Raw genomic sequence first — 13,147 nt, forward strand, 5'->3', positions numbered from 1 at the left:
TATATAAGAAAATCATGCCCATAGCCACTTTAACTCCCATGACAATTAAAATTTTGTTAAAATCGGTAGGAATGCTATTTAGAGAATTATGAAATTAGTTAGGACTTGTATGGATATTGCTGGAGACCATATATAGTAAAAAATTCATTAGCTGGACTATTTTATTTTTATTATTTAACACCCTTCTATTCACTTGTCTTGTTTTGTTACCTTTGTAAGACAGTTTAAAGAAAAATGTACACATTCAAGAATTATAAAATTTCACAATAAGTAACTAAATACAAATTAGAGAAATATACACAACAAATTAGAATTAATTCAACCTTAAAAGGCCAACCAACCACAGTTAAAATACTGCAACACTGTTTCAGTTATAGAGGGACTGAAATAAAAGTAGTTTCAAATTTGTTTTTAAAAATAAGAAGTAGAAAGGTTAATTACCAACAAATCTGAGAGCAAGGTTTTGCCTAACATTGAAGCTCAGTATTAGAATCACATGCTATACACAGAGAGGGTTTTAAGTTCAATACAGAAAATCACCAATTCAGACTGGGGAAAACATATCTGAAAACCAGGATTTGTTGGGCTACCAAGCAGCACAGACAATACTAAGTAGCATGGACTAACGAATATATAACAAATAACTTGATATTAAGCCACTTTCCATGTTTCTATCCTACTCAATACATGTTTATGTAGCATTTCAAACTGTTAGGGACTTTAATACTACTATACATTACAAGACTGGGATGGGCAACAATTTCACTAAGGACTGCATTCCATTAATAATAAGCTGAGTAGATGGAGCCAGGGTGAAGACACTCATTCTTTCTATGAAGTCTATGTGAAATTACACTGAGGGTTGTAAAAGGCAGCAGGTTACCTACCCCTATTTTGATATAAAGCTTGAGTCTACCACCATACGTTCTGAACTATATTTCACCAACTCCTTACCTGTAATGCTGAGTTCATGAAACATGTATTTCCTAGATTACTGAGCCCACAGAGTCCAGGCTGTGACTGAGGACTTTCTCTGCTGTTGTAGGAACTATAAGAAAAGCTTGAGCCTCTGAAAAAAGAAAAGGCACATCACAGCATGCTAATACATTGTGGAACTTTTTAATTATCAAAAGAAAGCAAACTTGGGACAAAGCTGGCTTTCTAATTATTATTTAATATACAAATGTATATAATGTCAAATCGATTCCTTAAATTTAGTTCTCACAAATGACTATTGGGGTGGCCAGCTTTTAACAGGAGCATTTCATTCTGTGGATGTGTATTCGCATTAATGAACTTACATCAATTAACAGTGTTTACTGAAATTGTTCCATACTTTTAAACAAATATCAAAATGCCTTTTAAACCCTCCAACACTATTCTGCTTCCACCTGGGTTCTTAAAACTCTAAGGAAGGACTAGCGAGGACACTCAAGAAGGCAGTTCCTGATGAGAGGAGCCTATCTGAAGCAGTCCTCCAACTTTAACAGTGGGCAAATCTCAAATAGGGCCTCCTCAAAAGATCTAAGGAGCCATTAGAGAGGCAATCTTTCGAGTACATGAAGCTCAAATCTAAGCCACTTAGGACTTGAAAATAATGTTCAACATATTGAACTGGGTTCAAAAACAAGATGGAAGCTAACACAATGACTAAATTTATTCAGGATACAGAAAACTGAAAAGTATTCACAATAGTTACAAATGCATTGCATCAATTTAGTTTAAATTTTAACTTTTAAAAATTGAGCTAACTCTAAGAAATGCAGCACCTTCCTTATACTTAAAAGTTAATATTAAAAACAGGAAAAAAATAAGCATTGGAAAAAATGAATTTTGTCCTCTACTGAATCAAACAGATATAGAAGGTGGCTGGTGTGGGTCTTCCGGGCTGTGTGGCCGTGTTCTTGAAGTTTTGTTTCCTTACGTTTCGCCAGCACCTGTGACCGGCATCTTCAGAGTGCAGGAGCACAGACAGGAGCAGTTCTCTCTATGCCCAGATTGATGTGACCCTTCTGTGGGTATTTATAGAGATCTGGGGGGGGGAATTGGGGGTGTGTGCGGGGGGGGTGTTGAGATATAGAAGCCTCAAATTTTTCTGGGGAAAAGAGACTAAGTAGGGAACAATCAAGTGTCAAAATGTACATTCTGCTACCTTAATATTACTATCAGCAGTTTCAATTTATTCTCACTTCTATTTCCATAATTTGTATTGTTTTCATGGGTTTATTAAAGAAAGTTTTCCTGTACTGAGATAGGACTGTCTATCTTTGCCTTTATTATTTTTTATTTGATATGAATATTTCCAAATGTGCCTTTCCATCTTAATTATTTTACGTATTGCTTAAAATTAAAATATTAGAAAATAATTATTTTGAATTTTTTAAAAAAGGGTTCAAGCAAAAACTTTTTTTCCCAAACATTTCCTGTTTCTGGGCCTCCACATGTCCATCAAACGCACAGTACAAATTCTTTATATTTCCCACTTCGTCCAATCACATGCTGGTCTTGGAGAACTCTATTATGCTGCAGCATTTTATCATCAGCTGTGACACAACAGAATACTGTTATGGAAAAAAGGACAGAATGAATCTCTCCTAATAGAACAGTGTCTGGCAAAGAAATGCAGTGCTGTGAGAGCAAAGCTAACATAGCTTAACATTTTGGTGTAAAATGCTACTGTTGTTCTTCGCATGTATTCTGTGTGATTGCAGGGTCCACTTTTGCACTGTATCTGCCTAGATGTTGCTGTTCATCTTCATCATCATCATCTTATTAAACATATCTGCTGCCAAACTCCAGTTCTTATTGTAAAGCTTACCAATGCATGATGCAACAAGGGGTTCTGTTTATCAGCCAGCCTGTCACAGAAACTGACACTGATTTTGGGGCTGACAAGAGGTGACTGGGCCAAGGTCACCTATCTGGTCCTCAAGACTAAGTCCTTGTTCAACACCTTAACCATTACAACATGCTAGCTTTCTTTTTGTATGTACAAAGACTGCTAACTGCAAACATAGGGATTAAGACTTCCTAAGGGTACAATGTTATATAATAAGAGAGAGACTCTATTTAAAATACTTGTGGAAAAAAAGTTACACGTATTTTTACTCTTACCCTTTACCGAGGCTGGAACAGTTCAAACCATAGGAGTTATTGCTATCACCATTTGTAATGACTGAAGAGGCAGATACTGAAGAGCAAGAGGTTGCTGGTGCTTTTGAAGAGGTAGCTAGATTTCTGCTAGTTGCAGTGCATGATCTAGGAAAAGCATTAACATAACACTATATGATTTCTTAAATACTGGTTTTGGAATTGGGTTCCAAAAATCTATAATTTTTTTGAAAGACGGAAATTTGTAAGCTAATATTTTAATTTCTCTCTAACCTTAAAAGTTTTAGATGGTTGCTGCATATGTTTTGTTTAGATTACAGAAATATAAGAAAATGAATTATTGTATGATCTTCCTCCAACAATTAAAACATATCCACTCCAAGCAATCCAAAACTGCTTGTGATGGAATGGAATTATGAAGGCCAGGCTCAGGGAGATAAGCATTTTCTTAGCTCGCCGCAAGAGCGTGGGAACTACAAGAGGATGAGACTGGCACCTCCCTGAGGAATTCACACTGTTGTGGCTGGCTGACTTAGGAGCTGGGGTTTCAGTCTGGGGAGATTCTTGCTAGAGGTTGTAGCTAATAACAGCTGAACTGATTTTGCATTGTTTCTTGGAGTTCCTTGGGCTAGGCCTGACACTGCTCCATGTGTGCCCACCAAATAAGGTCATGATTATAGTATAGATCCTCTCCACATTTAGCAACTTCAATCCATTCCAGCTACTTTGTTAAGCGAAATGGTCGCTAAGTGAACATGTGACTGAGAGAGAGAGGCGCTATGAAGATCACTGGTTGCTGCAGTCTCATTCAGATAAAGTTCTTTATACAGTGTCCTGTGCCTGACCAGTTTTTTCCCCCTTTTGTACCCCCTTGCAGAGGGGTAAGAGGGATTGCTTAAAGAGGGGTAAAAGGGATTGCTTAAACAAGCTATCTCCTCCAGAGCTGCTTTTCTCCCCAGCACAACACTTCCTTAAAAAGTGCTAATTTCAAATTAACAAGCTCAGCTCTGTGACCTTAATTAGTTAATTAAGTTGTGGGGGAGATGGGCGGGGGAGAAATCCAATAAATAATAATAATTAGAGCCCTCCAGCCCCTGAAACTGACTAGACCTTATTCAGTTTCACATGAAAACTTTTGTTGTCAGGATGGTAAATGTGTGCATTGGTCAGAAAATGAATTTTTTATTCTATTTATTGCCATCATATTTGCAAACGGTCACTAACTGAGATAGTTGCTAAATGAGGAGTAGCTGTATATTATTGGGATTTCTTGGCTTCTTAGGTCAGATTTGTCACTGGCTTTAAAATACATCCAACCAAAACAGATTTTGTTAAGGCAGTTATGTTATTAATTCACACATTTAAATTATGAGTTTGTTAGTTCTGATTACATACCGCTTGTGACCTTTCATGGCCAATCTAAAGACTACAAATTATGCTTTGGCAATCAAGCTTTGCAAATACTTAATTGAGTCACAGAGCATGAAAGGTGAGAAACTAATGCTTACTTGGTCAGAGAAGATTGTCTAGGCCAGGTACCATCTTCATTTTTCACTTCTATTAGCACTATCTAACAGAACAAAAATAGTTATAAGCAGTATTATATAAAAATATAAGACAACAAATGCTACCTGGACAAAAGATTTCCAGAACCCAATCAAATCACTCCCAAATCACTCCCAACCCTGAAACAAGCAGCTACTATTTCAGAAATCAGCACCTACATATAGTGATTGCAACAAAACTTTTTCTGGCCACTTAATGGTACCATTACACAACAGTCCCAGATACAGGAGCCAATTTTCACAGAGGGTAACCTTCATATGGGTACTGTTGAGCAGAACTTTGCTCAATATTCCAGAAACCATTTCATTTCAGAATATTTTGTATGAATATATGACCCTAAAAACTGCAACCTGTTTAAGTAACCCCAGAAACATAAATACATTTAGATTTCTTACCTGTCTCTGATAGATCCCTGCCTCTTGTATGGTGCTATCCAGTTTGCTTAACTGTTCGTAAGTGTTATTTGTACATTTGTTCCACAGTCTGACTTCCTTTCCATCAGGAATATTAAACTGCTTTCGCATTTCTTTTTCAATAGTAGCTGATAAAACAAACATATTCTTACATGTTATATTTCTGGATGGTTGTAATGGTTTACTCAAAGTACATAAATAGGCTTATTCTAGAAGGCATGTTGATTCTGGATTATTTTTCACTAATGAATACATCCCTGATACAACTTATACATACTGGTTTTGTGTAACTCTCATACTGTCCTATTTGTATATGGTTTGAAATAGATATATACTTCAATTTAAGCAAAATTTAAGAGTCAGTTTAAAAATGAAATTAGGGTTTCTGGTGCAGAAAATAGTGTATTCAAATATTACTGTAATTGTCTAGAAGCAGGATTTTTTATATGAAAAAGAGCAACATATGAAGCTTAGTATAAATGTGTAAAAGATGGGAAAATAATATGATATGGAATAAATCAATTTAAAAATGAGTTTTAAAAAACAAAATCTCAAAAGGATTATCATGTATATTTAATGCAGATAAATGAAAAACGGAGTCAATTTGGTGTAATGGTTAAGGCACCAGGCTAGGAGCCGAAAGTGTGAGTTCTAGTTCTGCCTTAGACATGAAGCCAGCTGGGTGACCTTGGCCAGTCACTCTCTCTCAGCCCTAGGAAGAAGGCAAGAGCAAACTATTTCCAAAAAACCCTGCCAAGAAAACTGCAGGGACCAAATAAAATTAAATAAAAAGTACTTTCAGCAAGATATAATTGCCCATTTAATTCTCAAATTTTACAACATACTAGCTTCAGGTTTTAACACGCTTCATGATATGCTACTCACCAATAGTATCTGCTTTGCTGAAATAAGAGCTCACAAGATTTGCAAGATCACTGTTCTGACACAGCTTCAGTTCCAAAAGATAAACCTCTACTTTACAGTGTTTTACAAACAATCCATACTCCACAACCTATTTAAAAAAATACCACTTAAAAACATTTCAGAAAGCATGGGATCATGTGCCCTATCTGCAGTCAAAATTCCACATGTGTTTATAAATAAAATCAGTTGAGTCTAATATCCATGTTATTTCTTATGTCAAAATATTATTATAATTATAATAACCACCTTATTTTTATGTCAAAATATTATGTCTAATAACCATCTTATTTCTTATGTCAAAACTTTGGAAGGTGGCAACACAGACTCAATTGGAACAAAGGACAAAACATAAGCAATGGAGAAAAGAACGAGTAGTATATAAAACATTTTGAGCCAAATGTGGCAGAATGTACATGTCAGCTCCATGCCTGCCTTGATTGTTCCTTATCCGTACCCACCCTCTGAATTGCTTCAAATTCAAACTGCCCCACTGTGATTACAAAACAGGGCATTTTTGCATCTGAAATAACATATTCAAATTTGAAATTGTTCAGTTTGAAATGTTTTGCGCATGCTGTCCTACACAGAACCTTTCTTACTTTTCCTGAACTGCTCCGGGAAGTTGGAAAATATTCTAGTAGAGAACTAGAAGACCTGATGCCTCAATAATCTGGAATTAAGTTTTATTTTTGGAAGTTTATTTAATTCATATAACCGCCTATGTCATGCTTGTGACACTTTTAATAGCACTTTTGTTAAATTTTACATACAATTCCTGATTACAACCACTGTATCTATATAGGCAATGTAAAATTTTTGAAGGGGCACTTGCAAGGCACCTCTCCTTGAAACCCTGAGGAAGTTGCACCCTCCAGATGGCCAGATACATCTGATTTGAGGGTTTAGGATATCTCCATATGTGTGCATGTAAAGGTGCTTTGTTAGCTGTCCAAGGGAAGTGTCCTCTATGAATAGACTTGTATACAAGGTAGGAAGACCATAAGAGCAGTCATCCCGAGCCTTTTAGAGGACATGCCAGTGAGATGAACCAGTACAGGAGTCTGTTATCTGTTTAGGTTCAGAGACCCTGAATTACTGCTTTCTTACCAAGCCTGAATCAGAAGCAAAAAGACCAAACCCTGGGTTTTTATTTTCCATATACTTGTAAAGAAATACACTCTCCTGGAAACAATGAAATAAAGACTGTAGAAGGAAAAAGATATTCCTTTATGATGCATATTCCACATACCACTGAGGATGCTAAAGTGGAGCTTTTCTCAACCTCAGAATTGTGATACTGGATTGAAAAAAGCAGACAGAGGAACTGCAACAGGAAGAAACACCACTTAACCGTAGTTGCATGTCTTAGGTCTGTAATTTGGCAATGCCAGTGTGGCAATCCCCAAGTCCAACTATGCCAGCTGAGAACAAGGAAGAAAAGAAGAGACACAAAAAACAATAGGAAGCACCCTGCCTAAACACCATGCTAGGTAAAGCGTCCTATGTTAGAATGAAAATACTAAACAGTGGACAATAAGAGACAAAGTGGTGGAGGGGAGAAATAATCAGTGTGAGTGCCAGGTGCATAAATGTCTTAACTGTGTCTCTTGGTGCACTCTATATGAAGGTAGAATTGAAGTATTTTCATTAATCAAAGCTTCTGCATTAGTCAAAGTACTAAACTAGGATAGCAGGGCATTCTATGCTATGAACTGAACTGAGACAATGCAAAGAAAAAATAGTGACTTCAGATGTAAATTAAACTAAAAACAAAGACAGTAGCCCCCCAAGCTGCATGTTTAAGGGTGTTCCCACTCTCTTGGGCTGCTTAGAATACAGAATCCCACGAGCAGAAGATTCACTAGAAGAACACTAGCTTTCCATTTACTTTTTTCCCTTCCATATTATACTGCAACTGACAGAAGGCAAAGACATTTCAGGTGGATTTCTATTTAATATTTTATATACTCGTATTATTCTTTAGCTTGTTCTTGAATGTTTCCTGTGAGTGTCCTTGGCTTTTCCAATGTTTACTGTTGCATCTTCCCATTTTATTAAACCCTCTTTAGGGTCAAGAAGCAACAAATTAAAACCAATATGCTCCAACTTTCCTCAATTTTTCCTTCCTTTTAGTACAAGGATGTCAAAGATATGATTATGGTGAGTGAATATTAATGTACTGGGACAGACTTAATAAAATTCTAAGAAACAACCAATTTCAATCTGTGGATCATGCATGTAGAAATTTAACCATTTGACTTTTCAATCCATTTAAATACTTCTATGTAAAAGGTTTAAGAATTAGGGTTTTAAAATAAATCAAGTCGCTAAACAAAGTTATAGAACTTTATACAATTGATTGAATTCTGAGTTGAACAAGCAATGGCATCCATACAGTGAATCCTACAATTTTGCTTTAACAGAAAAAGCATCTTTGTCATTTCCTTGTGCATGGTCAGGCATTTTAAATTGAGAAAGAATAGCTTTTGCCACAGGCATTCAAGAAACATTCACTTCTACTGTTTCCTTCCCCCACTACCATCTCCCTACATACCACACATTAAAGCTACATTTTTCTTCATCTCTGCAAGAAAAAAACATATTTTACTATTTTACATGAATGAGTTTACTCTGCTTCATGTACAATATTTGGAAGTAAATAAGTGTGTAGTGGACCTCACCATATTGATTCTCAAGTTTAGCTTAATGACTAATATGCAAAATATAGGTAACTGAAGATAGTATTTCCCATATCTTTCATATTAGCTATTGGGGAAAAAGTGGCAACTTTCCCCATTTCAGTTCTTCAATTTTATATCCAAATATAATACATTACACCGTACATACTCATTAAATGTCATCAAAATATTATTTAACAGTACATTTCCTCTGACAAAGTTAAAGGAAATTTACACAGTTTCTGTGTATATGCAAAAAAAGGCCTTCTCTGCAATCTTGTAAATATCTAGGAGTCACAAGGAACATGAGTACTTACTTTTCTCACAATTGGCTTCTGTCCCTCCATACAACCATACCAATTTGCTAATTTATTCCAAGCTTCAGTAGGAACCAATACATAATCCAATTCTTCAATGAGGTGCTCTTTCAAAGTTTGAGTTTCTGAATCTAAAAAAGGAAAGACATAGGGCCATACAGGAAGATGACCAACTTTCTACGAAATCCTGAATAACACTTAACCAACACACTGAATATCCATCTCAAACATTTAAAGACTTCTACATGGGCTATTTTACTTACTATATCAAAATAAATCTTGACACAAACCACATCTGCAGAGCATGATGAGGGAGAAACAGCAGAATATTTAATTCCCTCCAATAGCATTTTTAGTCAACGTTTGAGATTTACCATGTTGAATAGTTTTACCATGCTATTCTTTTTTAAAAATTATTTTTATTAGAAAGGTTTCCAACAGAATAAAAACAATACAAATTTTAAGTTGAAAATAAGAATAGGAAAAAGTAAAGAGCAAGTGAAGAGGAAATAAGAGAGAGAAGTAGAAAAGAAAAAGTTACAAAGAAGTGGTTTCCAATCTTCTTAACAGCAGCTATAAATGCATTTATATTTTACCCTCTCTCTAAAGTTATATCATAATTTCCTTCTTTCCATAATCTACCCTTTCTAATCAAATCCAAAAATCATTTCAAAGTCTTTCTGTTTTTGTGTACATAATAGTTTTGCAGCATGCTATTCAAGCTCTAAACAGAAGCCATTTGAGATCCCTTTAACTTGGATACTGCAGCTGATCAAGGTACGGCATTTGCATTACAGGGATGCAAGACAGCATCTGTTGAAAGTTTGTATAACACAGTAGTCTGAAACCTTGGATAAAATGAGGAATGCAAGAATACATAAATGGTACCATGCTCTCTTTCACTTCCCAAAGTTTTCCTCTCTGTGTGCTCTGCAAACATTGCCTTAGAAAGACTATGAATTAATCCAGGTGCATTCTTTCACAATAAACACTCTGAGTTATATAATCAGTAAAGTGGACAGAATTTGAAAAGATTCCTTAAGAGGAACAATACAGAACATAGAGATAGTCTTATGTTACTATTATTCAAGACTGCAGTAATTTTACAAGACAAAGTAACAGTGAAATATTCATAATGCATGCATATATAGTGATTTCCAGTAGAAAGCAAAACATCCATACTGATTTTTGGTGTTAAATATACTTGTTTATGGATTCTTGATTAATCTTTTCAGACCATTTTTTTCTCTAGGTGGCTCACATCAGTATAAACAAAGAAACAGGTCCTGTCCTCAAATAATTAAAAAAAAATAGACATGTAAAAAATGGGGAATGGAGGGAGGCCAGTTCTTCAAGGTTAGAAGTGGTGATCAGTATATTGTTTATGTGAAATTCAAACCAATACTCCTTTGGACAATCAAGAGATGAAGCTAGAATATGTGTCCTTTAATTCTCCAATTTTGGGAAATTCTCAGTAGCAGAGGCAGAAGCAAAGTATGTTCCACTTTCCATGAATACAGGTAGTCCTTGCTTAATGACCATTTGTTCAGCAACCATTCAAAGTTATGTTGATGCTGATCTAACGGTAGTTACAAACAGTTCTCAAAGTTATGGCCGTTGCAGCGCCTCCACAGTCACGTGATCAAAATTCAGGCACTTGGCAACTGGCCTGCATTTATGACCACAGTGTGTGCTTCAACTCCTCCCGCTTATCTTCCCCCTACATCTCTGCCCATTTGGCCGCCCTGCACTCCACTGCCGCCCCCAGATGACTTCACTGTTTTCTTCCTCCAGCTGCTGGCCAGGGATCCAGGCGATGGGCAAGGGTGTGGCCTGGGACATGTGCAGCGAGTGTAGCAGGATGGCAGAGCCTCATTCACCAAAGGGAGCTTGCCAGGCCCAGCCAGGGAAGGGGCAGCAGGATGGAGCCGGCAGAGGAGGCAGAGCAATGGTGCAGGTGGCAGCTCCCTGGGTGAAGGTGGCAGCTGTCACCTAACGACCGCTTCACTTAGTGATGGAAATTGCAGTCCCAATTAGGGTTGTTAAGTGAGGACTACCTGTATTATTTTAACCTATGATGAGCGCATATATGCAGATATTTCTACTTTAGAACTGTATTTAGAGTGAGGGGACTTCAGGATTATAAATTCAGCCCATGTCCTACTACAATAGGAACCCTCCTTGAAGTGAAAAAGAGTACAAAAACAGAGTGAAGGAAAGCAGATGTGGAGGGAGATTATTAAATGTGATATTTAAATGTAAATTAAATAAGATGTGGAGTCTTCTTATTAAAGCAGATATATTTATTAGCTCTCTTTTAGCTTTTACGTATAACAAAGATATATAAAGATATCAAAAATTCAGATTTGGGTTCTAGGCATAACTTAGAGCAATGAAATGGTAAGAAAGAAAAAAGGTTGTATGGGAAGCCATGGATAAAATGCTGATTTAAGGATGGAATCTTTCAGTCCTTTTTCAAGGCCAGCTAGAATTATAATTGCCTCATACTAAAGAGTCTTTTTTTTCCATAGCCCCCCCCCAGAAAAAACCCACAGGGGGCAGCAATCTGTTCTCAAATGTTAGGACATCTTAACTAGAGTGTACTGCAGGGGAGGGCTAATGCACTCAAAAGTGACACCCTCATCCCCTTTTGGAGACCTTGTCAAAGTCATAGTTTTGGATGACTCTTACCGGTAAAAAGTCCGGAGTTGTCAATTGGTCCTGGGAAGAGGTTGGGCTCTCCCACGTTGTACAAGTCCCAACTATCAAAGCCCACATACTTCTTCCACTGCTTGAACCACCGACTGTCAATCAGATACCTACCATAAAAGCAAAAAGTAATTTTTTAAAAAAGCAAAGGGCAGAGGTGTAGAGAAGAAAAAACTGAGGGAGCGATCGAGGCGCAAGAATGACTCAGCAATGAACGACTGACATTTCGAGACCTTTTTCGGAACAGAAACCGAGCGCCCCAACAAGCCACCGCGCCGCCTCACCCGCGGCCCCCTTCGGCAACCAGCGGCCCGAGCGTCAGCGGGCGGGAGTAAGGCCGGGCGGCCTTGCCCTAAACCTGACACCGGGGGACGGGACGGGTCGGATCGGGACGAGACAAGCCCCACCGCCCCCGCGGCCTCCTTCTCGCGCCCGCTCTCGCCGCCGCCCCCAGCCCGGCTGCCCGCTCACCAGGACTCCCCCGGCCGCAGAACCGCTCCCAAAAGTGGCATAAGCTCAGTGCGCTGCGTCGCGGCATCCGGCCTCAAGCCAGCAGGGGCTCCTCCGCCCTCTAATCCTACTTCGGCCGCCATGACTATGCGCCCTACCGGCCGGCCGGCCATCCCCAACCGCGGAAATGCCTCCTTCTCTGGAGAGCGCACAGAAGGTCAGTGCGCAGGCGCGACGTTACTGAGGTTGAGAACGTCAGGCAGCCGACGTCACGCGGAAGGTGATCCTCTTTCGGAGCGGAAGCGAGGTTCTTTCCTTGTTGTGTAGCCTGGGCGGCTCGGGAACGGCATTCTCTGGCTCCGAGCAACGGAAGCTGCATTCATTCATTCGAGACACGAGGGTGGCTGTCTTTAGGGAAGTGCCCTCGTCGCCTCCATAACGTCCTTTTCATTCTTGAATAAGCGTCCCACCGGCAGCAATGATGTAGGGCACTTGGCTGTCTGATGTAACTACCTCCTCTCAGACGTCACAGCGGTGCTAGAAAAGGAACCTGTAATTGTTTTCGGTCCTTGGTGTGCTGCTAATTAGTCGAAAGCGCGAACAGCCCAAGTACCCTGGATTGAGAACTGACTGATTGATAATTGTGAGTCACCTTGATGTAGTGGCAGAGGTGCTGGCCTATTAGCCAGGAGACGTGAGTTCTAGGCCTCCCTTAGGCATGGGTGACCGGGTGACTCTGGGCCAGTCACTCCCTCTCAGCGCAAGCCACCTCACAGGGTTGTTGCTGTGGGGAAAATAGGAGGTGGGAGCATTAAGTATGTTTGCTGCCTTGAGTTATATATAAAAAAAGTAGGATAAAAATAATCGGCTCTGTTCACAGAATAACTGTCCATGTTTAATTTAACTATGGGTTATAGAATTAACCCAATATGCAGTTTCTACAGCATTCCAAACCTTTAACTACAGTTTGGCTTCCATA

At 38.5% G+C, this 13,147-nt stretch overlaps 1 protein-coding gene across 1 annotated transcript in view; it reads right to left on the minus strand.

The window, feature by feature from the left end:
- Positions 1 to 12,377, minus strand: part of USP4 (ubiquitin specific peptidase 4) — a 47,276-nt gene extending 34,899 nt beyond the window's left edge. Inside the window, exons 1-8 of the mRNA XM_007425803.4 lie at positions 12,190 to 12,377; positions 11,701 to 11,828; positions 9,010 to 9,140; positions 5,976 to 6,102; positions 5,073 to 5,218; positions 4,620 to 4,681; positions 3,115 to 3,258; positions 955 to 1,069 (exon numbers count right to left, since the gene is read on the minus strand). Of these exons, the coding sequence (XP_007425865.1) occupies positions 955 to 1,069; positions 3,115 to 3,258; positions 4,620 to 4,681; positions 5,073 to 5,218; positions 5,976 to 6,102; positions 9,010 to 9,140; positions 11,701 to 11,828; positions 12,190 to 12,341 (1,005 nt within the window). The 5' untranslated portion in view covers positions 12,342 to 12,377. The remainder of the gene's footprint in view (positions 1 to 954; positions 1,070 to 3,114; positions 3,259 to 4,619; positions 4,682 to 5,072; positions 5,219 to 5,975; positions 6,103 to 9,009; positions 9,141 to 11,700; positions 11,829 to 12,189) is intronic.
- Between the last annotated feature and the right edge of the window lie 770 nt (positions 12,378 to 13,147).

Source organism: Python bivittatus, unplaced genomic scaffold (genome assembly GCF_059951505.1).
Source record: "Python bivittatus isolate LINGU-HERP-01145 unplaced genomic scaffold, Pbiv_v1 ctg000080_np1212, whole genome shotgun sequence".
Lineage (NCBI taxonomy): Eukaryota > Metazoa > Chordata > Lepidosauria > Squamata > Pythonidae > Python > Python bivittatus.